The 24,601-nt window shown below is 41.9% G+C and overlaps 1 protein-coding gene across 1 annotated transcript in view; it reads left to right on the top strand.

Annotated features, from left to right (window-relative positions):
- ABCC3 (ATP binding cassette subfamily C member 3) overlaps positions 1 to 24,601 on the top strand; it is a 71,920-nt gene that overhangs the window by 31,005 nt on the left and 16,314 nt on the right. Inside the window, exons 8-21 of the mRNA XM_079967367.1 lie at positions 1,937 to 2,155; positions 4,250 to 4,427; positions 7,528 to 7,689; positions 8,784 to 8,876; positions 11,592 to 11,795; positions 15,076 to 15,222; positions 15,579 to 15,666; positions 16,522 to 16,588; positions 18,259 to 18,385; positions 20,362 to 20,538; positions 21,993 to 22,160; positions 22,641 to 22,824; positions 23,600 to 23,702; positions 23,838 to 23,985. Of these exons, the coding sequence (XP_079823493.1) occupies positions 1,937 to 2,155; positions 4,250 to 4,427; positions 7,528 to 7,689; positions 8,784 to 8,876; positions 11,592 to 11,795; positions 15,076 to 15,222; positions 15,579 to 15,666; positions 16,522 to 16,588; positions 18,259 to 18,385; positions 20,362 to 20,538; positions 21,993 to 22,160; positions 22,641 to 22,824; positions 23,600 to 23,702; positions 23,838 to 23,985 (2,065 nt within the window). The remainder of the gene's footprint in view (positions 1 to 1,936; positions 2,156 to 4,249; positions 4,428 to 7,527; positions 7,690 to 8,783; positions 8,877 to 11,591; positions 11,796 to 15,075; positions 15,223 to 15,578; positions 15,667 to 16,521; positions 16,589 to 18,258; positions 18,386 to 20,361; positions 20,539 to 21,992; positions 22,161 to 22,640; positions 22,825 to 23,599; positions 23,703 to 23,837; positions 23,986 to 24,601) is intronic.

Here is a 24,601-nt window from a genome sequence, read left to right as displayed (position 1 = left end):
AAATGCAGAAAGCTACTTTTAAATCTAAACTAGGTCACATACTACAAACACTTCTTAGCAGAGTGATGATGACTTATCTGTTATGGTTACAGACCAATAAAAGGGGATGCAAACAGGATAACTACAATAAAAATACTGATATTCACAGAGGAGCCAAAAGGGAGTTCCTGCTTTACCATCTGGCTCTTAATTTATATTTTAGATAGGAAGAATTTAGCTACATTTTGAGTAATGTAAGAAGAGGAATCATTTAAACAAGAGATAGCCTTATTTCAGTGGGTCTTCCGGGTAAAGGTACAATCAGCTTCTTTCTGGGCTTATTATACAAATTGTTATATATAGATTAAAATGACCCACAAGTTTTGTCTCTCTGATCCCACAGGGACAAATACCTTCATTATGTGAAATGTTCTTAAACTTGCCTGTATGCAAAGCAGAAGGCAGAACATTAATAAAATAAGAACACTGAGGATAAATGCTCTCTATATCTGTAAATAGCAGAGTGTCTGAGGTTTTATCTTATCCGGAGAGATAACTGGTATGCTGAATCACTCAGCTGTGTATGGCTCAAGAGCCATCACATGCATACCTGATAAGACACACAGTACAGTTCCTTCCACCTCAGAATGCATGTTGTGTACATAGTGGATCATTTGTTTGAAATCACCCCTATACCAGCTCTCTCTTTATGTGAGCATACCAGGGGGATAGAGAGAAGATCAGGTCGCTGTTGATGTTTTGTCGTGAGTTAAGCTAAGTTAAGGATCAGTTTCCCCAATCACATGAAGGGGTTCAATTTGTGTTCAAGTAAACAGGAACAGAAGTCCCTGTGGGCCTTTCCCTATTCAACAGGAGGAAGGGCAGGGACTGAGAGGTGTGTGGTGTGGGACTGGCGCATGCACCCCCTTCCCCATGCTTTGAGCTTTCATGTGTTTGGGCAAATACCTGACTTCTATTAATTTGTGCCCTTGTCTTGAAATGTCACTGGAATAGTGGTTTGGTTGGGCGCAGAATCGGTGAAAGGATAGTCAAAATGGTTATAAAGTTATAGGCTGTTAGACATAAAATAATTGAGGTAAAAATACTGGAAGATGCATGGCAAAACCATAGCTGTACTGGTAACAGGGCTTTTTGATTCATAAAATACTAAACAAAATAAATTAGTAGGTTTTATCCAACCTCAAATGAGACCTATTGAAATCAATGGACCTAAATTACTTGTGTGAATTGATTTCAATTGGTCTCTTCTGAGTAAAGCTATCACCCATTAGTTTTATTTCTTGAAAGACCATAAAACCAAAAAAATGTTGATGTTTGAAATGTGGCTGCTTTCCAAAGCAAGTATGTCATCATCATCACCATCATTTTGCTGAACAGGAAAGGGAAATTATCAGATGCCGAAGGCTGTATTTGCCTCAGCCAAAGCTTTAGATTACAGCTTTTTATTTAAGTAAACTAAACTAATTTAATCTTAATCATTCCTCCATGAACTGGCCAGTCTTCATTCAAATCAATTGATCTGATAGGTTGATGTGGACGTTTCTGCCCCTGAATACACCAAGCAGAGGGACTGCAGTAGTAATATCTCATACGACTTAATTTGTGAATCAGGTTCCAAATGTGCTGCCTTATGTCACTATAATTTAAATATGCAGCTTTAACGTAGTTATTAAATAAAGTACTGTACTTCAAAGTACTTTATTTATTACAAAGACAGTACTTCAAACTGAGGTCCCCTTTTTTCATGGGGGAAACTGCTCCCTGCTCTTGGCTACTAAAATGTGGGGCCCATATCCTACAAACATATCTTAGCAGTTCTCACAGAAGCAAGGCCACATTTGAGGCCCAAAGGCTGCTATTATTTAAGAGAGTCAACATTCCTAACAAACCCTCCACTTTTTCAGCTGACTTTAACAATGTCTTTTTGTTCCCCTAGGAAAAAAGATATATCCTATACAAAAAGCTCGAACCAAATAGAGAACCATGTTGGTGATGGCCTTGAGGAAACAGAAATCCTGATAAGTAGTAACGCAAAGCAGAAAGAACCCTCTTTTCTCAAAGCCTTACTCAGGACCTTTGGCCCATACTTCTTAATCGGCTCCTTCTTTAAATTAATTCAAGATCTGTTGTCTTTCGTCAACCCCAAGTTGCTAGGGTGAGTTCTGCACTCTCATTCAAGTGCATTTCACATGATCCATTAGCACAGTGTTTCCAAAACTTAGGTCTCTCTCCAGCTGTTTTTTTGAACTACGACTCCCATCATCCCTAGCTAGCAGAACCAGTGGTCAGGGATGATGGAAATGGTAGTCCAAAAATAGCTGGAAACCCTATTTTGGGAAACCTTGCATTAGTGAATAGCTAGTGAAAAGGGACGTGGGTGGCGCTGTGGGTAAAACCTCAGCGCCTAGGGCTTGCCGATTGCATGGTCGGCGGTTTGAATCCCCGCGGCGGGGTGAGCTCCTGTCTTTCGGTCCCAGCTCCTGCCCACCTAGCAGTTCGAAAGCACCCTTAGGTGCAAGTAGATAAATAGGTACCGCTTTATAGCGGGAAGGTAAACGGCATTTCCGTGTGCTGCACTGGTGCCGGCTCGCCAGAGCAGCTTCGTCACGCTGGCCACGTGACCCAGAAGTGTCTCCGGACAGCGCTGGCCCCCGGCCTCTTAAGTGAGATGGGCGCACAACCCTAGAGTCGGACACGACTGGCCCGCAAGGGCAGGGGTACCTTTACCTTTACCTTTTAGTGAAAAGGTAATAGTTTTAAGGCGCCACTTGCTTTCTGCAAGCTTTTGGAGTTTTCTCATTTACTGCACTCCATTCCCTGCATGTCTCAGGACACCTATTTTATTCTGTGCTGAGTCCTTGCCTATCTGCATAGCAGATGCAGGGAATCGCAGGGGAGAATGGCAGTCTGATAGGGAAAGGCTGTCAATGAGGAAATATATAATGGGTTTTCATGTGTTTACTAGTTTTGCATAAGAACACTGAGTGGGAAACAAGGGAGGCTTTCATTTAGACATATCGCTAACATGACTAAATGGAGGAGGCATCTCCTCCATGCACCATATTTCTTTCCAGTTCACACTTGCGTGTCTACATGGGAAAGAATCCCATTGTGAACTGCAGCACACAAAAGTTCATCTATGTGTGTTGATTGGCAGATGCAAAGATTACATGTGTGCATGCTATCCAGTCAGGGACAGCACAAGACATTGTGCTGCCTGAGGCAGGATCTGCATCTGTCTTCATGATAGGGAAGGGCTGTAGCTCAGTGAAATATGCTTTGCATGTAGACGGTCCCAGGTTTAATCCTCGGCATCTCCAGGTAGTGGCTGTGCAGAAGAAGAGGGCAGGGGATGATGCTAGAAAACAGTATAGAAGACAGGAAAGTGGCCAGACTATCTTTGTGGCAGACTAGCAGAGAGCTTTGTGAGGAGGCACAAATTTCCTATCACCACCCGAGGCAGTTGCTTCATTTTGCCTCATGATAGAGCTGGCCCATTTTACCGTGCCTTGCATGTACTATGTAGCTGTAACTTGCTTCAGCTTTTCAGCCCCTCTACACACTAGAGGGATGTGGGTGGCGCTGTGGGTTAAACCACAGAGCCTAGGACTTGCCGATCAGAAGGTCGGTGGTTTGACAGGGTGAGCTCCCGTTGCTCGGTCCCTGCTCCTGCCAACCTAGCAGTTCGAAAGCATGTCAAAGTGCAAGTAGATAAATAGGTACTGCTCTGGCGGGAAGGTAAACGGCGTTTCCGTGCGCTGCTCTGGTTCTCCAGAAGTGACTTAGTCATGCTGGCCACATGACCCGGAAGCTGTACGCCGGCTCCCTTGGCCAATAAAGCGAGATGAGCGCCGCAACCCCAGAGTCAGCCATGACTGGACCTAATGGTCAGGGGTCCCTTTACCTTTACACACTATGCTGGCACAGTGAAATCCAGGTATGCCATTTGACCAACACACAACACCAATCAATGTACAGATGTCTGCCCGCCCCTCCCCTACTTTCCACAATATTTTTTATTTTAGATTTTTTAAATTGGATTGCTGTAGAAAAATGAAGTGGATAAAACAATTAATAAGATGTTTGAGGTGGTCTTATGCCTTCTAGGCATGTGCCCAAAAGAATGGTTTGAATTATTGGTGCTTCTACTTTGCTGTGGGTAAGAATCAATAGTGTGTTGTGCTTTGCCCCACTAATCTCATTGTTTCTTCCCCTTGTTGTCTATTTGTTTCGTCTCCTTCTTAAACAGTCTGTTAATTGGCTTCATTAAGAATAAAAGCGCTCCCTTATGGTGGGGATATCTGACTGCAGCTTTGATGTTTTCCTCTGCCGTGCTTCAGACCATAATCCTTCACCAGCATTTCCAGTACTGCTTTGTTACTGGGATGAGACTGAGAACGGGCATCATCGGGATGATCTACAGAAAGGTAGAAGCAGGCTAATCTTTTTGCAAGCACAGGCATGGAATATGAACAAGAGATTTTGCCTGGGGGGGGCAGAAAGAAAGCACCGTATTTTCGTAATGTTGTAAAAAGGAGGAGCCAATAGGACTTGGCAGTGCACGGAATATGAGGAGCAAAAGGATTCAAATTCACAAGCCCTGGACTGTGCACTGCATGCAATGGCAGGAAAAGACTTATATCAACTGTCTCTAATCCTCCACATACACATTCCATGTTTCTTCTCAGTGTTCTGTCATTTGCAGTTTATTCATAAATGCTTCTGTTGCCACTTGCAACATTAAATCTTAAAGAATTAAGGATTTTTAATCTAGCTCTCAGCCCAGCTTTGACCACCCCCAGTCCAGAACTGTCCTTTTATCTGCATTTCCATAATTCTGGCATCATTACTTAATCCTGCCCTTTTTCTTAGTTGGCTCTCATCAACCAGTGCTTGGGTGGCTGACATCTCAAGAACAATCCTGCAACTATTCAACTATCCCCCCCCACCCCACCCCACTTGACATCTCCTTCAAAGACTTGGGCTCCCTTCATACGCACACATTCAGCCATGTGGAAGCAAGCTCAGATGTGGCTGCAGTCTTTGCATGTGAGATTACCAGAGGCATGTGGGTGAGGTTTAATGTGTGGGTCTTTCCCACCCATTAATTGCTTTCCTTCCAGCATAGTGCCAGCTGGATGGAAAAGATCCACACGGATATGTAGGATTTTGTATAAATTGGTGTGCTTGTGAAGGACTCTCTAATATTATATTAGCAAGTAGAATGAATATAAACCCATATTCTTTTGGTGTTTGCAACTGGATAATTAGGACCATCCTAACCATGTTCACCACAGTTTTGTTATTTTTGAATGTAACCCAAATTGCCCTTGGTATTGCCCAACACAGGCCTGCTTTTGTGCAGGAAAACACATTTTGCTACCTGCTCAACACCAGATACACCATGCTGAGTTTTTATGGTACTAGCCTGATAGATGTGCCATACTGTCTTGCTTTTTTTATTAATCAGATTTGCTTAAAAGCGATTGTGTAAAAGCTAAACGAATTTGTGGCAGCTGAAAATCATTCTTGAAAGTATAGTTCTTCAACTGGTAACACTAACCATTGCACACATGTAAAAAGTGGATTTGATGCTTGGTGTATGACGTACTGTGTACATTTAGCTCTATTTGTGCACCATGTGTTTGCATTCTTGGTACCCCAGCTACAGCTGCTTGTGAAATCCTCACAAATACTTCTCCTCCATACCAAACTATTTTAATTATTCCTCTGTTTTGCAAGTTCCCCAAGTCATTTGTATAAACAGGATATATAAAAAAAAACAAGACTGTATTTGAGTTTGCTTATATTTGCATACTCAAATGAGTGTAGTAGTGGTCGGAACAATTTTATATCTTTAGTTATTAATGAGTGGCTAATATAACAATAAAAGGGACGCAGGTGGCGCTGTGGGTTAAAGCCTCAGTGCCTAGGACTTGCCGATCGAAAGGTCGGCGGTTCGAATCCCTGCGGCGGGGTGCGCTCCCGCTGCTCGGTCCCAGCGCCTGCCAACCTAGCAGTTCGAAAGCACCTCCGGGTGCAAGTAGATAAATAGGGACCGCTTACCAGCGGGAAGGTAAACGGCATTTCCGTGTGCGGCTCTGGCTTGCCAGAGCAGCGATGTCACGCTGGCCACGTGACCCGGAAGTGTCTCCGGACAGCGCTGGCCCCTGGCCTCTTAAGTGAGATGGGCGCACAACCCCAGAGTCTGTCAAGACTGGCCCGTACGGGCAGGGGTACCTTTACCTTTAATATAACAATACAATGCATAATGGAAGCCCAGCCCACCCCACCCTCTGTGAGTACCAAGTTTTGACATATCTTTGTTTTGTGGGAAAATCTTACATGTGGAAAATCTTACATGATGAGCCACTACGCAGAACAGCTGCCAGAGGGAGAGTCTTAGACTGGCAGACCCAAGCTCACTTACAAGGGAGTAAGACCCATTGGACACAGTAAAGTCTTACTTGCTAGTGAACATTCATAAGATGGTGTTGTTAAAGTAGCTTCTATATAATGGTGGTCGTAACATGAACTGATCCTTAATATACATTTCCTGAAGAGCTTTCTTTCAGTTCAAAACTCTTAATATGGAAGGTATGCATGTGGCAATCTTTTCCTATTGTTTATTCCTTTTGGACTAAAGTCTTTAGCAAGACACAGCTGATTGCTAACCAAATTATTGCCTTAGATCCAAAAATTGCTTTATTACTTGTTTATGAGGGAGAGGCACAGGATCTTACCCAAAGAGACCTCATGAGGGCTGCAAGACATACTATAGCAAAGTTTGGGAGGTCTTTAAATACAAGAGCCATGGTTTATGGAACTCTGGGACGTGATGCTCTTGGAAAAAGTAACTAACAAATTGCAGGAACAAAGAAGTAATAAGAAGTCAGGCAGCTTTAATTCACCTGTATTCTGCCAAAACGCAACAAGGATACAGGCATCCCATGGGGATCTTTGGAAATACAGTTTTTGTTTGATAAGAGGAATGGTTTATATAGAATATGTGCTTCTACTGCATGGGATATAGTACTCTTGAGAAGTGGCAGAGAGGATGTTCTTTCTGTTCTGAAAAATAAGAGTTTTAAAAATATGGAAGGTTTTCTGGTGGGAGCTTGGAAATACACCAGGAACCAGTGAAGTTGCCACAAAGCTAGCGAGATATGTTCCCACCAGCCAGTCCAAGCTGGTGAGTCATGAAGCTGTAATCTGGGGTAACTGAAGTTTCTGAATAGTCTTTAGAGGTAGCCCCAGGACTGATGCATTGCAGTAGTCCAGTCTGGATGTTCCCAGAGCATGGATAGCTGTGGCCAGGCAATCTGCCCAGAATAGTATTCAGATAAAACACCAACTGAAGCAAATGGTATGTATTTCAAGGCATGGAAGCCTCCAGTGACAGACCAGGGTCTATCAGCATCTCTAAGCTGCAAACCTGATTCTTGGGGTGGTGGAAGTACAGGATCAAAATATTACAAAATGAGGAAATATGCCTAAATAAGGGAGTTTTTCTCATTGTCTCTCCAGTCTTTAGTCATCACCAACTCAGCAAAGCGCTCTTCCACTGTTGGAGAAATTGTCAACCTGATGTCAGTGGATGCCCAAAGATTGATGGATCTGACTACCTTCCTAAACATGGTGTGGTCTGCGCCGCTCCAGATATGCCTAGCTTTAGCCTTTCTCTGGCAGGTACAGAGTCACTTATGTTGTTCTCTCTGATTTGGCACAATGTGCAGCCAGTAAGCTTAAGGCTGACCCAGCTTGAAGGGGGAAAGGGATTGTGGAAAGTCATATTGCAGGCAACCTGTTGCTCCCAGCAGAATTCCAAGCCCTTGTCTTTAGAATGTTCTGTCTGAACAGATGAATAACTGAGGATGCAGAGCTCAGGTGAGCTGCAATATCCTTAGGTTTAAAGAGCCATAGCAGGAGTAAAATGGGAGAAGGATCCTAGAGATGAGTTTAGGGGATGGTTTTTATTTATCTCAGTTTTTATTTGCAAAGCTGCCGTAGAACATTGCAGTCCTCAATTCCCCCTTAGCTCAACAAAAGAGATCTCAAATGATAAACATAAAAAAACAGCTTCTCAGGTTCATTTTTTGTCTGCTTTTGTCTCTGTATAATGCTGTGCCTGACATAAACTGGTGCATTTGTGAAGCAGGTTATGGCACCATTTTTTACCAGCTATGTAGAGTGCCAGTATACAGCATCCAAGGAGCCATTTTTAGCAGTGCCTGTGCTGGTTATAAATAAATACCCAAAAATTTTGAATTCACAGTCAATTAGGTTTTACCCAGAGTAGACGTACAGAAATTAGCAAAGCTAACTTAGCCGTGTTCATTAATTTCAATGGGTCTGTTCTGAGTCAAACTTTGTTGAATACCACCCTTTCTGTTCCCCTGTCCTCCATTCCTTCCTTAGCTTCCAAGTACACATATGTGACTGCTTCGTGCAGATAAAAAGAGAAGTACCATAAGGATTTTGCAGAGCTTCTCTAGGTTCTTGCACTTCATGTTGAAAATCTATTTAGTCAAATTTAGCCATGTAAACCTTTCTGTGCTTTAGTGGTTAGAGTGCTGGACATAGCTTCCTGTGTGACACTGGACCAGTCATCTTCTCTTAGCTTAAATGACCTCATGCAGCTCACGTGCAAGTAAAATGAGAGGAGGATCATGTATGGAACTTTGAGCTTCTAGGAGGGTATAAATACAATAAATTCCAGTTTTTAAAAATATTAATTGGAAGAGAATAGAATAATGACTGATGTGTTTTGCATCGTTTTGAAGGAATTAGGGCCGTCTGTGCTGGCAGGAGTTGCTGTGATGGTCTTACTCATCCCATTTAATGCTGTAATAGCTATTAAAACCAGAGCACTCCAGGTAAGTAAACTCTAGTACATCCATTCCAAACTAATTTGGATTGTCTAGCTGAGGCTCCCTGCAAAAGGAAGCAGAAAGAGGGTGCTGGCAGATTAGTCAGCACTTAGATCTTAGAGCAATTTGACTACCGTGTGCAGAGCATGGCTTCTTTGCACCTGCTTGTCTGCCCTGGGATTTCTGACTTGCCTTGCCTTCAAGTCTCACTGTGAAACTTTATCTGAGCTGCTGCCTGCTCAAAGCCCTTCTCCTGTCTGTTTTTTCCTGATTATCTTGTGCCCTGGACTTTATTCTCATTTGCTTCCTGTCTAGAACAGATTCTGCAAAACCTCTTCTTGCAGATTTCCCATTTTTTTTCCAGAGCAGTGGGTAGTAGAAAATTTTTCCACAGTGCTTTATTTTTCCTGCCAATACAGTGGTACCTCTGGTTACGAACTTAATTCATTCCGGAGGTCTGTTCTAAACCTGAAACCGTTCTGAGGTACCACTTTAGCTAATGGAGCCTCCTGCTGCCGCTTTGCCACCGGCACACGATTTCTGTTCTCATCTTGAGGTAAAGTTCTTAACCCGAGGTACTACTTCCAGGTTAGCAGAGTCTGTAACCCAAAGTGTTTGTTACCTGGGGTGTTTGTAACCCAAGGTAGCACTGTACTCTGCTCAGAAGAAGCATGACTAGTGAGATTGCCCATAGAGTAGAGGTCCACTGTGCCCTCCACTCAGTATAATTTTGAATCACAGAGCTGCAGATCTCGGATATCATCTGGATCAGTTCTGTGAACTGTGATTATTATTGAAATTATAACATGCCCTACACAGTGAGCAAAGGAAGCCAAGAGCAATTAGACAAGTGTTTGGAATATATTCACACATATATGCTAAGGATACTGCCATGAGCACCATTAATGGATGCCTTTGCAACAAAAACTTTCAATACAGCTTTATTCCCAGGTACATGTAGGATTGCAGCATTAAGAGTTTTACGGCCAGTTCTAATGGGAGTGATACTAAAATTCCTTTTCTTTCACCGTAATTGACTCGTTTTAATTGTGAGGGGATGTTTAAAAACATCTGATTTTTATTTACATTTTAGTGATCCTGTATTGGCGCTGCTTATTTTCTGCACTGCATTTCACTTAAGCTGAGCATGAACTTTAGCTCTACAGCTGCTGCTGTTTCTGTTTTCCTCACTCTCCTTATACTTCCACGGTGCAGTTCTTTTGTGGCTTGTCAGTTGAACAAGAGCACACGATGAAAGGAATTCAGTGAAAGATCATTTTCTTTTGTGGGGGGGGGGGGGGAATACAACCACCACCATCTAATGGTGAATTGCCTGATGCTGTAGGCTGCCATGTCTCCACTGCCCCCTTCACCGACCTTAAAAAGTCACCTAAATAGTAAATAGGAACCACATTCCTTCCCTTGGCTGCTTGACAGTGGTTTCTGTAACACCAGCAAGGACAGAAATGTGATGGAAAGAGTCCAGAAAAAAAGCCTCAGTGAGTGATTAATGGCTTTTCTTTCTGCCTCCTTTATGACGATGAGTCTGCCTGCAAAAGAACCACACACAGAATATCAGGCTGGTTTCAGCTTTGTTCTAAGTACCTAAAGATTAAAATATAACCTATGTCCTAGTGACTGAGGGCTAAGCTTCACATATTACATCTTGAACATATTCGAAAATTGGGAACAGAGAAAATTGCCTTACAATGAGTCCATCTTTGGTCCATCTTGCTCAGTATTGTCTACACCAACTGGGATTGTGCCCAGGGTTTCAGACAGGGAATCTCTCCCAGCCCTACCTGCAGATGCTGGGATCAAACCTGGGACCTTAGGCATGCAAAGCAGATGCTCTGCGACTGAGCTGTCGCCTTCCCCTATCCTATAATTATTGCATATCAAGTAGCCAACGGCCAGTGCTAAGGAAGAGTCCAAATAAGATCTTATTGACAAATGTTTCTCTTTCTCCACTAAACTCAAACAAGCATGAGTTACAGCTCATAAGGAATAATTTGCAGTTCTCTAATTCTAAGTTTTTCTTAGAATGTCCTGCCTCAGATCCTTTTAAATGGAATCAGGGTAGAGAAACATTAATGTTTAAAAAATAAAAATGAAATGGACTTTGTGCATATGTATCTAATTGGGGTTTTTTTTGGGGGGGTGGGGGTAAAATAAAACAAAACTAGAAGCCAGTACTCCTATCTTTATAAAAGTGCAGTGAGTACCAGTGCAATATGGCAGTCCTAGATAATGAAAAAGGGATTATGGTTCCTGAGATCAAGGAGCGGGATTTTATCTATGTTTGGCTAGAGCTGTACGCCATTTTGAAGCAAGGTCAAAGCTGTACTGCTTTTTTGGCTTCTTAGAATTCCCAGGCGAACACATGGTACGAGGCTACTAGCAGTAAACAATTGGGATATAAGCATGTTAGTCCCACATTTAATCTCTAAACTGAATCAACACCCTTGACCAGATACAGTGAGTTAAAGTGGGGTTTTCTTTATTGTTCACATGCCCAACCCATAATAAATTCTTATTCATCTTGCAGTGAACTTACCTACTTATTTACAATTGTGTAGAAAAGTGGGTGTGGTATTTTAATTGTATCTAAATTTATGAAAGTGTTGTTTTGTTATTCCTTGGAGACCTAGACATGGGAAGCACAGTGCAAGTTGTTACACAAATGGCTATTGGTTAATGGTGATCTTTAACATTGTTTAGGTGCAACAGATGCGCTACAAAGACTCCCGCATCAAGCTAATGAATGAAATTCTAAATGGCATAAAGGTTCTCAAGCTCTATGCTTGGGAACCATCCTTTGCAGAAAAAGTTCTGGAGATAAGGAAGAATGAACTGCAGGTTTTGAAGAAATCAGCCTACCTAAATTCTTTGTCAACATTTGCATGGATCAGTGCACCCTTTCTGGTAAGCTTTATTTGTGTACCTTATCTTTTGTCAGAGGAACTGTCTGCAAGTTGGCAGGACCTTCCTTGTAACTTAACCAGGGAAAATATGAAAAGTCTGTGAAAAGTCCAGTTGCTGAGTTATTGTTCATGCAATGCAAGAAATGGGCATGGCTTGACTTCTTCTCAGGATGTGGCTGCTGGGAGAGGGGCCTAAGCCCTGTAAAAAGATGGAGTACTACAGGAGAGGAAAGATGACTGAGCTTGAGTTCTCTGTAAGTCAAAGACAGGGAACCTGTGGCCACCCAGAGCTTGACGGACATCTATTCCCATCAACCCCAGCCAGTTGAGGATGCTGGATGTTGCAGACTCAACATCTGGAGTGGGGGGGGGGTTACAGGTTTTCCATCCTTACTCTAAGCATGGCAATTTTTACTGCTACTCATAATAATGTAATTATAATTCTCTTCCTGGAAAGCATAATAAAGAGAGGAGATTGGTTTGATCTGGACTTTCCTGGGCTGTCTACTTACTTGCTAAATAAAAAATAGTAAGCCTGTAGTAGGCTATCCTTCACATTGCCAAATTCTGAAACTACTTTTTAAAAAAAATAGTACTGGTGGTCAAAGTTCCATCTAGTCTGGCACTCCGTCTTCAACTAGGACTAGTCAGTTATGCCTGGGAAGCTCATGATGGAAAAAACGATCCTGTACCTGTTCATTGTCCCCAGTATCAGAAGTATCCTGTGAACATGAAAGCTGCATTTGGCCAGCAGCCATTATGTTCTATAGATGTGTATAATCCTTTGAAACAAGGATAGGGTACCTATAGCCCTGCAGGTGTTGCTGAAATACAACTCCCGTCATCCCTGTTAATCACCCATGCTGAGTGGTAGAAGTTAAGAGTAAAAAGAAAGAAAGTAAAACCTGGCCACAGTTATCCACCCCTGCTTTAAAAAATCATTTTAGCTAGTAACCATCCCCAGTATTTTGTGGCAGTGAATTCCATAACTTGAGTATGTGTATGAAGAAATACATTTCCCTGCCTTATCTTGTAGCTGTTGCCAGTCAGTGACCCTGAATTCTAGTGCTATAAAAGGCTGTTTCACTGTTGTTAGGATAGATGGAATGGACTGGGTGATACAGAACCTATTAGTATTTTTGCTAACAAATCAAATATGTCACATTTCCACCCTCCTAAGATATTTTCTTACCCCCAGTATTTAGATAGGACTAGATTATCAACTAACTGGGCAATATAAGATCTCTTATGAAGGAAGCGTACTACTTTGAGCTTCATTGTGTGTTCTGACAGAATTTACACTGACAAGATATATTTTTTTAATTTAAAAAATGAGAAAAGGTCACAGTTAATAAAAAAAATAGGAACTAAGTTCAGCATTCTATAACAGTGGACAATTAATTTTATCAAGATTTCCAGCTATTATCTGGGAATAATATTTATTTTCCAGCATCTCCGCCAAAATCAATTACATTCCCAAGTCAAAATGCTTGACTTTTATATCATGACTGAGTTCCCTTTCTTTGACCCTCAAGCCCCCTTCCTGTTAACCTAACCATGAAGTGCTTTAAATTCTGTTCACTCCCAAAGATATTCATCTTCACCCATTTACATCATAAGCAGAAAATATTAACAATACTATCTTTAGTAGCTAATCAGATAGCCTTCCTCCAAACTCTTTATCTAGAGCGTATGTTATCATTTCCTAAGTTTAAAGATGTTCTGTAAGTGTAGTTTCAACACTAACAGAAAGAATGCTCAGCTGCAAACAGAGAGAAAAGGTCAGAGACTGAATCGAGCTTAAGAGGAGAATAAATCCATCCCATCTTTTTTGTGTTTTAACCTTCTACTGCAATATGTAGTCAAACAATAATAAGGCAGGCTTTTTGTACATCACAAGTCTTACAAGGTTCAGGAAAGCACAAGATGCCACAATTAGAATGATTAAACAAGAGTCCAAAGGAACTCGAAATGATTTAATCTGATCTAGCTAGTTTGCAGTTTTGTCTATTAAAAGGGAATGCATTGAATGCCTACATGATTAAGAATAATGGAGGATGAAGAATGTCATATAGTAGAAATCTGCCAACTCTTCTTGCCAAAGTGTTAAATTAAATAATAAATAGATAGGATCCATTTCTGTAATGGGAGTCTGGGGTTTTTTATTGTAATTTTTATATTTATTGTAAAAGATACAGTACTGGATATTGAAATGGATTGTGTTATTAGGATAATTATATTTTGTATGGTATGTTCCACCATTTGCTTGGATCGCTGAATGACTTGCATACGTAAAGGCAATTACCATAAAGTTTTGGAATGGAATATTGTAGAAAAGGGCATGGCTGGATGGAACTCTGAACAGGATTGCTTAAGACCTCAGCTTTGTTCCTATCCCGTCTCATAATTTTAAATTGGTTTTTTCCCTATACCTCTGCAATCTCATAGATACCCTCCTGGAGACAGGACAACCAAAACTTTGCACAGTATTCTTTGACTGAATCATATCATGGCATGATGATAGTTTTTTGGGGGGGAGGTCATCACTTCTCCTAAATATTTCCTATATCTGTGAAATGAGTTTACTACTGTGCCTACGTGGCAGGAAAGGGCAAGTTAAAAGAGCTCAACATGCTATACTGTGCAGCTGAGATTCTGGTTTAAGTAAGCAGACTATATTCTGAAACATTAATTTTGAGTTTGGGGTGCCTAGGAATGGCCTTTTTGACACAGTGGACTTTCTACAACAAGCAGTAACTATCCTGCCTCACCTTGTTTACACCAGCTTTCCTCATTCTTTAAGGTAACACTGTTCAGTGTGGAGTTGAGGTACACTAGGAGATCTGTGAGAAACGATAGCTATTTCATGTAGTCCTCCTTGTAGCAGAATGCTCTGCAAGATTAATTTTCCAACTTTACTAGGAGAAAGGAGAACAGGGAAATCTTCTGCCCCCATGCTCTGCATATCAGATCCACAGTGGTCAGGGGGGCCAATTCAATGTTGTTATAGAATACTGAGTTGCTGCTGCTATTATGAAACACCTTCTGGAGGCTGAATTCCTTGTACTCTTTTGTATTATATTTGCATTTTTGTGGCGTGGTGCCATGCTTTCTTGTTCCATAGCATATTAGCATATCAAATAATCCAACCAATTGTTCCTTCATCCCATACAGATTGTTCCTTTCAGATCTTATATTTCCAGGAAGGCTACATTTGATTCCCTTTAAAAAAAATCAAGCCGACAGGTGTTGTTTATTCAATTTATTTTTCTGGCTTACAGGTTGCCTTGACCACCTTTGCCGTTTATGTCACCGTAAATGAAAACAACATCCTTGATGCAGAAAAAGCCTTTGTGTCTCTCTCCCTCTTTAATCTCCTCAGGTTCCCACTCAATATGCTCCCCCAGGTCATTAGCAACATCGCACAGGTAAGAATGCTGCCAGTCCTTTATTTAAACAAAAAGCGAAGGCTATACCAAATGTAAACATAACTTAAGGAGTGGGTGTCTGAACCAAGCCAGACATGATCATGACCAACCTGTTGGTTTAAATCCAGTGCCCCACCCCAGTCATATAGGGGCCACCTCCAAACCAGACTATAGTAGCACACTGTACATAGGGCTGATGCAGATTAACTGCCCATTTGTACTATTTGCACCAGCAAAACAATTTGAGCGGCAGATAAATAACCTCCTGAATTAATGCACAGTTCTTCCCTTAGGACCGCAATAACGAAAATCCATTTTTTATTTTTTTTTTCCTTTTCATTTGTTTGTTCTGCTAGACGAGCGTTTCACTGAAGAGGATTCAGCACTTCTTGTCACATGATGAACTTGATCCAGGCTGTGTTGAAACCAAGTTAATTACTCCAGGTAATAATACACTGGAGTCATTTCATTTGCATGGTGGAGCTGGATAGTGGAGGAGGAAGAAATGGTAGGAGTCTCGTATTTGGTTAATGCAGCCCCACAGTTGAAGCCTGTGTGTGTCTCTAACATCAAGGCAGCAAGTCAGAGCTTCTCGGACTTATGCCTCCTCCTGTGAATCACCCTCCCAGGTGGCCTTCTGTTGGCCTCTCCATTTGAGAAAGCCTCTCCATTTGCAGGAAAAGAGGGGAAGGAAGTGTTGAGCCGTCCTTGAGCTGCTAAGAATTAGACTGCACAAAGCACTTGGGTATAATCTCTAGAGAACGGCCAGGCCTGGCTAGGGGAGATAAACAAGTGTGCATTTCAGTAATTGCTACTGGATAAATATTTAAGCTGTGGTTGCTGGATGTCTCTTATTTTAAAAGTTTCCCCTCTTATTCCATAAACACAACAGCTGCATAGAGGATTATGGATGTTACTGCAGAGTCCCGTCAGTCTGTAGCGTTCCACATCTACCAGCTCTCCAAAGTGGTGGTGGTGTTTTTTCAAAAAAAGTAGTTTGAAATGTTGATCTGGCACTGACCTCAACTGCATGACTTGTGGTCGGGCACGTGACAGAGTGCTGCTTGAGCAACAAAAAAGAAGAAAACGTTTGTGTTCCCCATAGCTCATCAACAAATGTATCTCACCAGTCCTTTACCCCACCACTTCCTTCTCATTAAAGAGGGCCCAGTTTGAGATTTCTGCCTGCCCACTCCCCCTAGCCACTGTGAAATCCGATGCGCGTGCTCAGAAGTCCCACTGAATTTAATTAGGTATAGGACTGCAGCATTAGATTATGTCTTCTTTTCTTAAATACAGGGTATGCTGTTACTGTAAGAGATGGAACGTTCAGCTGGGCAAAGGATCTTGAACCAGCTCTGAAAGAGTAAGCAAGCTTTACTCACTTGTACATATTGGAATTTCCTAACTGCTTATAACTTGGAGGCAGCTCCTTCGGCCTGTAAATCAAGATGAGCGCCGCAACCCCAGAGTCATCTGCCACTGGACTTAACTGTCAGGGGTCCATTACCTTTTTTTTAAACAGTTCCATAAATTTGCCAAATATGGGGCAAGAGCATACATCAGTATTCAGTATTCAAAGGTATAACTAAACACATGTTTACCTAGAATTAATGGGACATAAAAGTGCGCAGCTTTGACTGGATTGTGTCCATGCTTGTTTCTACTTTTTGCTTTTTGTTTGCTTTATACACTGAAATTTTCAAAATGTAAATATGGTTGCCCCATATTCCTTGCTCCTGTCTAGCAATAACACTAATAACACTAATGTGCAGAATATATGCAGACCTGGCAAAGAGAAAACAAACTTGGTAGGGTTGCCATAGTTCAAGAAGCGAAAATCCAAACACAAACAAATTGTTGAGCAAAAAGGAGAGATTTTTCAATTGTGTTGCCGAACATCCAGGACAAACCACCACTTTTTGGAAATTCCCCCTGGACATCACTTCTGCCATTGAAATCCCAGTATTGTCTGGGAAAATCTGGATGTGTGGCAACCCTAAACATGGGGAAAGCACTGAAGATATAGAGTGTATTTTAAATCCCACCAAATTGGAGAGTTCTCTGGTTACTTGTGAAGCAACCTGCTGCATTAAAAAAATTCTCTGCCAAATGTATCTGGCAGTATCTCTGCCAGCATTACATGCAGCTGCCAAGACAGTTACTATCTTAATCTAGGCACAAATTACAGGCAGCCTATATGCTTAAGGCATCTGGGAACCTACGGGTGGACTGCCTTTCAGATGCCAAGTCAGCATGAGTAGACTTTTTCAGCACTTCTTAGTGCCTTGAAATTGTCTTGTGAAAAGCTTTGGTATTTATCCAAGTTATGACTCATCAAATCTAGTGCGCACACGGACAACTTATGAAATGTGGTGACTTGCAACAGGAACATGTGTAAGTAAGTAAATAAATCATGGCTCTGTTTTAGTGCACCACTACAAAAGTAAAATCTCATTTAGCTGAACACATACAAAAAGGGACATATGACCCGAAGCTGGAAAAGGTCAGCTGGGAAATGGTAGGGAGCTCTTTGCAACTCACTACAAATTGAATCTAATTGTGTCTCTTTATTTTTTTAAGTTGGCTATAAGACTCCTATGTGTTGTCATGACATCTTTCAGGCTTCCCTCTTCTGAAGGCATTAACTCTCCAGTCATTCTTTCCCTGACCACATGACCAAATCTGGGGAAAGCTGATTAAACAGAATCTCTGGTGGAATGCTGTGTTGAATACCTGCCAAGGAGAGTACATACCTTGTGCTTAAACACAGCACGTAAAGAAAGACAGACATGTTTTTTACTTTATGATGGAAATTCCAGAGAGCAACTATCTTAAGTCTAGGGCAATAAAAACAGCTCAAAAGATCTGATAACATCAGTTATGACCTACAAAAGCTTATGTCACAATATTTTTAAGATGCCACAGGATTCTGCTTGGCTTTATTATCTTTACATTAACTAGTTCCATTTTTATTTTTATTTTTGGTCAGCAAATTAGTCCACCCTCAGTTTTACCTTCTTTTACTCCCTACAGCATCAATTGGTTGGTCCCTAGTGGTTCTTTGGTGGCTGTTGTTGGACATGTTGGCTGTGGGAAGTCATCCTTGGTGTCTGCTCTTCTTGGAGACATGGAGAAGCTCCATGGGAACGTGGCCGTGAAGGTTGGTTCACAGTACAGCATTGTATCCATTTTGAGCATTTGGAAAATATTTGTGGCTTGCAAACTGATCTGCTTTATTTTTTTTTTTTTAATAAATGTTTATTAGCATTTCAATAATACACATAGACACACACAAAAAAAAAAGAAAAAATAACAGAAAATACAAAAATATAGAAAAAGAAAACAATTACAAACAAATGAAATTTCAATTGCTTATTTTCATATAACTTCTTTCTTAGACCTCCTCTCCCCTCCCCTTCTTGTATTCCAATTCAAGTTATTAGTCCTGCAAATCCTTATTACTTAATTCTCAACCTTAAACTTAATTATTTTGACATACTGTAATTTTACCTTTCCTCATTCTTCCATAAAATTATTATTGCATTCCTCATTTTCATTTCCTTTTAACAATTTTAGACACCAATTTTAGCTTATCTAGTCTTAAACATCTTATACATCATTTCTTATTCTTTAACATATTTCTTAAAGTCAATATTTCCCTTCCATAGCTTTCCCAACTTCCATACAAATATCAAAACAAATTAAAAGTAAGTAATTAAAAATTCTATACCCTTTGGATTACCAAACTCCAACCCCCCTTTCCCGGTTTAGTCCCCAATAAATGTTCATCAATCAATACTGTTTAACCTGGAGATCTCACGTCCGAGGCTCTCAAGTCACCCTCAGTTCCTCTCTGCCGGCCTCTTGGATAGTCCTTTAGGTTAAGCCCCAAGGCTCGAAGGGGCTCTGACCCAACAAGATCCATGATTTTTCCAGTTGGCCCTCCATATTTAAGATTAATACTAATGAGGTGTTCCACTCTCAAATTTGCAATTTCCAACTCAGTCCAAACTTTCCACCTCAAGTTTTTATTCTCCTTTGTTGTCTGCATGCCAGGCCCCAAGCTGTAATTCTCCCTTGACATCTGCAAAATTACCAGTCCACCTTCCTTTTCCTCACAATCCACAGTCTCGTGACTCTCAAATTCCTCTTGTTGTTGATGTATATAAACTCCTGCCTCCACTCCCTGTCAGCTTCAGCAATGTTGTTTACTGCCAGGGCCAGGGTGTTCGCATTTGTAGTCAAAACATCTGTCTGATCTTGTAACTTTCCCAGGAGAGCCAGTATTTTGTTGAGTTTAGTCTGATTATTGCTTCTTTCAGCCATTTTTACAGTGTCTCTCAGTTTAAAAACCAGTCAGTAAGTTAATTTGTAGCTGCTCTCCCTTATTTTCTAGAGGTTGCAACAAATATAGCCAGCAGATGTAACAAAGACAAAGTTCCCTTTATCCTTTCCTTTTGACAGCTATTTTGACAGCTGTCAAAATCTTCAATAGTTCCTCAACAGGTTCTCTCACGGGGCGTCCCCGGGTTCTGGGGGGGTGAAACTTTAGCTCCAAACGTCAAGTTTATCCTCCGGTAAAGTTTATAGTGTCAAGCCGTGAAGTTTTTTTTTTTTTTTTTAAAAAGTTCTCTCGACCTTAAGTTGCAAGCTCTTTGCGTTAGAATATCTACTCAAAGGGGGGGGCGACTTCCTTTTTGACCCTTCCCCGCTCGTTCCCAATTCAGAAAAATTTGTTTAAGATCCAAATTCCATGTTTACTCACGGGTTCTTGTTTTTGAGTCCGAATATTTCAAGGAAAAAGTCAGCGCTTCTCCGGCAATGGCATGCGGCTTCGCTCCGCAGAAGGAGCAATCGACTCACAGCACCGCGCCGTCCCCCGTCCCCGTTCCTGAGCCTTTAAAAAGGCTCCTTCGCGGTTTGGGGGGGCGCAAATGGTGCCCGCCGAGTCACCACGTTCACAGGCATCCGCGCCTGTGATTTTTAAGGGTCCCCGCGTCGCCGGCGCGGACAAGACCCGATCCTGCGGAGCCGATTCCCTCCGGAGCTCGGAGGGAATCCGCCATTAATCGGCAGCGCTAACCCGGAAGTCGCAAACTGATCTGCTTTATGTATGTTTTTGATACCTCCTTTTAGGGTTCAGTCGCTTACGTTCCCCAGCTAGCCTGGATCCAGAATGCCACCTTGAAAGATAACATCTTGTTTGGCCATCTTCATAATGAGAAGAAGTACCAAACTGTCTTAGAGGCATGTGCCTTGAAGCAAGATCTCGATATGCTTCCAGGGGGAGATCAGACTGAGATAGGCGAGAAGGTAAGGTCTTTTGCAGCAAATGTAGGCGGTGATGGTTGCCCAAGGTGGTAAAGGACACAAGTCATTCCTCACTAAGTGTCTTCACAACCTTCCAGATGTGGTCAAGCTGACTGGCTTGACTGACCTCAGTGCTAAGCCTGCCCTCTCCAGCCAGAACCCTGCAACGAATCACCAGGTTCACTGGAGTTTCAGAACACCATTGGCCTATAATTATGGACTAATACCATATTGGCCTGAATATAAGCCGCGACCTTACAAAAATTGGCTTTTACGATATCGCTGCTGAAACAGACATATGGTAAAACAGAACAAAAAATGTTTTCATGCCGATTTGCAAGCTTGAGACTGTTTAACCCTCTCTAGTACCCGTAGGATTTTCTTCTACATTTGCCATTTAGGGGTGTGAGTGCCTGCGGAACTGTACATTTCCGAGCACATTTCAAAGTGTTGGTGCTGACCTTTAAAGCCCTAAACGGCCTCGGTTCAGTATACCTGAAGGAGCGTCTCCACCCCCATCATTGTGCCCGGACACTGAGGTCCAGCGCCGAGGGCCTTCTGGCAGTTCCCTCACTGCAAGAAGCCAAGTTACAGGGAACCAGACAGAGGGCCTTCTTGGTAGTGGCACCCGCCCTGTGGAATGCCCTCTCACCAGATGTCAAAGAGAAAAACAACTACCAGACTTTTAGAAGACATCTGAAGGCAGCCCTGTTTAGGGAAGCTTTTAATTTTTGATGTATTACTGTATTTTAATATTCTGTTGGAAGCCGCCCAGAGTGGCTGCGGAAACCCAGCCAGATGGGCAAGGTATAAATAATAAATTATTATTATTGGAGCAATTGAATAGCGATTTGCTATTTTAGCTATTGTAACTTTCCGGGTATTGTCTTTTTTTCTCTTTTCCCCTTGAATTTTAAAGGTGCGGCTTATTAGTGGGTGCGGCTTATATTTGGGCCAATACTGTGGATCCGAATGGAATGTCCACAAAAGGACCTATCATATTCTGACCTTTTTGATTTCCACTGAATCATATAAGAGCAGTGTTCTGTAAACAACTTGATATAGCTGAAATCTCCCAAGATAGCCATCATCAGATGTGTTAACCATCTTCAGGAACACTGTCATTGCCACTTGAACCCCAATACAATGCATCTCTCGCACAACGGCTAGGAGTACCACCCCCCTTCAGTTAACTGCAAGAAAACTGTCACAAGCAACATTTTTACATTTAAATTTCTCCACCGTTTCTTCACAGGGACTGTCTCTAATATTTTTTACTTTAGGTCAACATCCATTGATTTATAACAAACAGCCCATGGACATTGTAATAGAATGTTTGAGCTATTGACCATACAGATATTGTAGTTGTTGTTTTTTCACCCTGCTCGTGCTGAAGCTGATAGTAGTGTTGAATTTAAAAGCTATGGTGTGCTTTTTCTCTTTTCCCCATCACACAGGGCATCAATCTCTCAGGTGGCCAGCGGCAACGAGTGAGCCTTGCCCGTGCTGTTTTCAGCGAGGCTGATGTTTATTTGCTAGACGACCCCCTTTCAGCTGTGGATTCCCATGTGGCCAAACACATATTTGACAAAGTTATTGGACCAGAAGGAATGCTTAAAGGAAAAGTGAGCTAACAAACATCTAAAATTCTCCATGTGTGCAGTCATTTCAGCATAGTACTGTACAAGAACATGGTGGCACATGTAGAATTGTGTGAAACTTTGCTTTTCTTTGGGTAAGGGAAGGGAAGAGACAGAGAGAGTTTCTAGTCCCCCTAAAATTATTAAAAGTAGAAATGATTGAAACTATGTAAGCCATGATCTCAGAACATGTTTAGTGTGGAAGTTGACCTCCTTTGCCACCCAAAAAGCCCACTTCCCCGTTCTCAGTCATATGTTGCTTTATAGCAGCAGCTTTGCACTAATGTGCAGCTAGAAAAGCAATCCTATTTTGTTAGATGACTTCTAACTGGTTTCATTCTTACATGACTGTTTGCAGTAATCGCAAATTGCAGTTTCTTGACAAACCGCCTGTTTTAATTCTTACTTTTCTAAAACAAAAGCAGGATGAGTATTGCCTGACCATTGTCTTGTTTCCCTTTTCAGACTCGAATTCTGGTGACCCACAGCATCAATTTTTTGCCACAGGTGGACCACATTGTTGTACTTATAGATGGCAAAGTCTCTGAAATGGGGTCCTACCAAGAGCTTTTGCAACAAAACCAGGCTTTTGCAGAGTTCCTCCGCAATTTTGCACCTGATGAAGACATAGAAGAAGATGAGCCTACAAGTAAGGATTCCCACCTCCCTGCCTCAAATTTATCCTCAGACTGTTAGTTACATTATGCCAGATTGAAATGCTAGGAGCAGGTTGGAACTGAGTTTAAATCTTTTTTTAAAGAAAAAGCATACAAAATGATGAGCACTTTCCCATATATGTATGAATTTGGCCCTTAAAAAAAACTTGGGGGGGACACAAAGATGCCTACTATTCAAGAACAGTGGGGTTCCCCCCCCCCATTTTTGTAGAGAATTGAAACTGAGTGGACCAGGGGATCCTTGCAACCTGGTCTAGTCAGTGCCACCACTCTGTTTACTACTAGGGGGAAAGGCTGCGATTAAGAATTAGGACTGAAAGTAGCTAGCTGTAGGTTGGTAGGTTGGTTTTTCCTTGAGATGAGGCTTTTCTTTACCTTCTTCCCCCACCTCCTCATTACACTTGTATAATTATAATGCCATGGAATCATCAGTCAATCCTATTTCTTTCCAGAAATGCTTCCATGTATACTTGTTATAATTCACAAGGTTCACAATGCTGTATCACGGGACCCTGTTAGCCCACTCCTTGTGTCAAAACTGGCATCCCAGGCCTGATTATTTAGATATTGCCTAGAAACCCAAACACACCGAAGCCCTCTTTATTTTCCCTAAAGAGTTGAACTTCCTTCTTGATTTTCAGTCTTTTTTTGTGGCTTGGGAAGCTGTACACTCAGCAAAACCTTTCTAAAAGATTGGCTCAGCAAAAAGCCAAAATAAGCTAAAGATTTCCTATCCCATTGCATTAGTGGAAGATGAGGAGGTCCTGCTTGCTGAAGACACACTCAGCAACCACATAGATCTGGCAGACAATGAACCAGTGACAAACGAAGTCCGTAAGCAATTCCTAAGGTAAACCCTGAACCTCTATTTAAAGGCGTTACTACAGAAATTGAGCGAACTTGCCTGTTCTGTCATTCAGCTGCGTAATTACCATAATTCTTATTTTTCTCCTCCACCGCACCCATTTTAATACATAAAACACAGAGAGCTCAGTGTAATATCTTCAGATGGGGAATGCCCTGGTAAAATGTCAATGAAAAGAAGAGTGTGTGAGAAAAAGCCACCTGAGACAACTCAACCCAAGAAAAGTCCTAACAAACTCATTGAGGCAGAAACTGCTGAAACTGGCACGGTAAGAAAGGTTTGCTTAAACAATAAGGACACTTTACTTCTTCAAAGATGTTTCCTAATTTATTAAAAAGTACCTAGCATAGGAGGGATGATCAGAAGGTTGATGGTTCGAATCCCTGCGACAGGGTGAGCTCCCGTTCCTTGGTCCCTGCTCCTGCCAACCTAGCAGTTCAAAAGCACGTCCAAGTGCAAGTAGATAAATAGGCAGGAAGGTAAACAGCGTTTCCATGCGCTGCTCTGGTTCGCCAGAAGCGGCTTAGTCATGCTGGCCACATGACCCGGAAGCTGTACGCTGGTTCCCTTGGCCAATAAAGCGAGATGAACACCGCAACCCCAGAGTCGGTCACAACTGGACCTGATGATCAGGGGTCCCTTTACCTTTACCTTTACCTAGCATAGGAGCAGACAAATGCAGGAAACTCAGCTGCATAATTTGTGGCAGTGGAGAGCTTCTGGGTGGGTAGCCTTGCCCATCAGTCAGATGTGGTCCTTTGAAGGCTGGCTGCAGTTAACTGAAAGGGCTTTCCCAATAATATATTGAAACACCACTTGATGCTTTCTCATTGTTCTTTGACACACAGCACATATATATTTTTTCCCATTACATGGGACTCTTC

The sequence above is a fragment of the Podarcis cretensis genome (assembly GCF_951804945.1).
Source record: "Podarcis cretensis genome assembly, chromosome: 2".
Lineage (NCBI taxonomy): Eukaryota > Metazoa > Chordata > Lepidosauria > Squamata > Lacertidae > Podarcis > Podarcis cretensis.
Note: the sequence above shows the minus strand (reverse complement) of the source record. Positions and strands in the feature narration are given on the sequence as shown.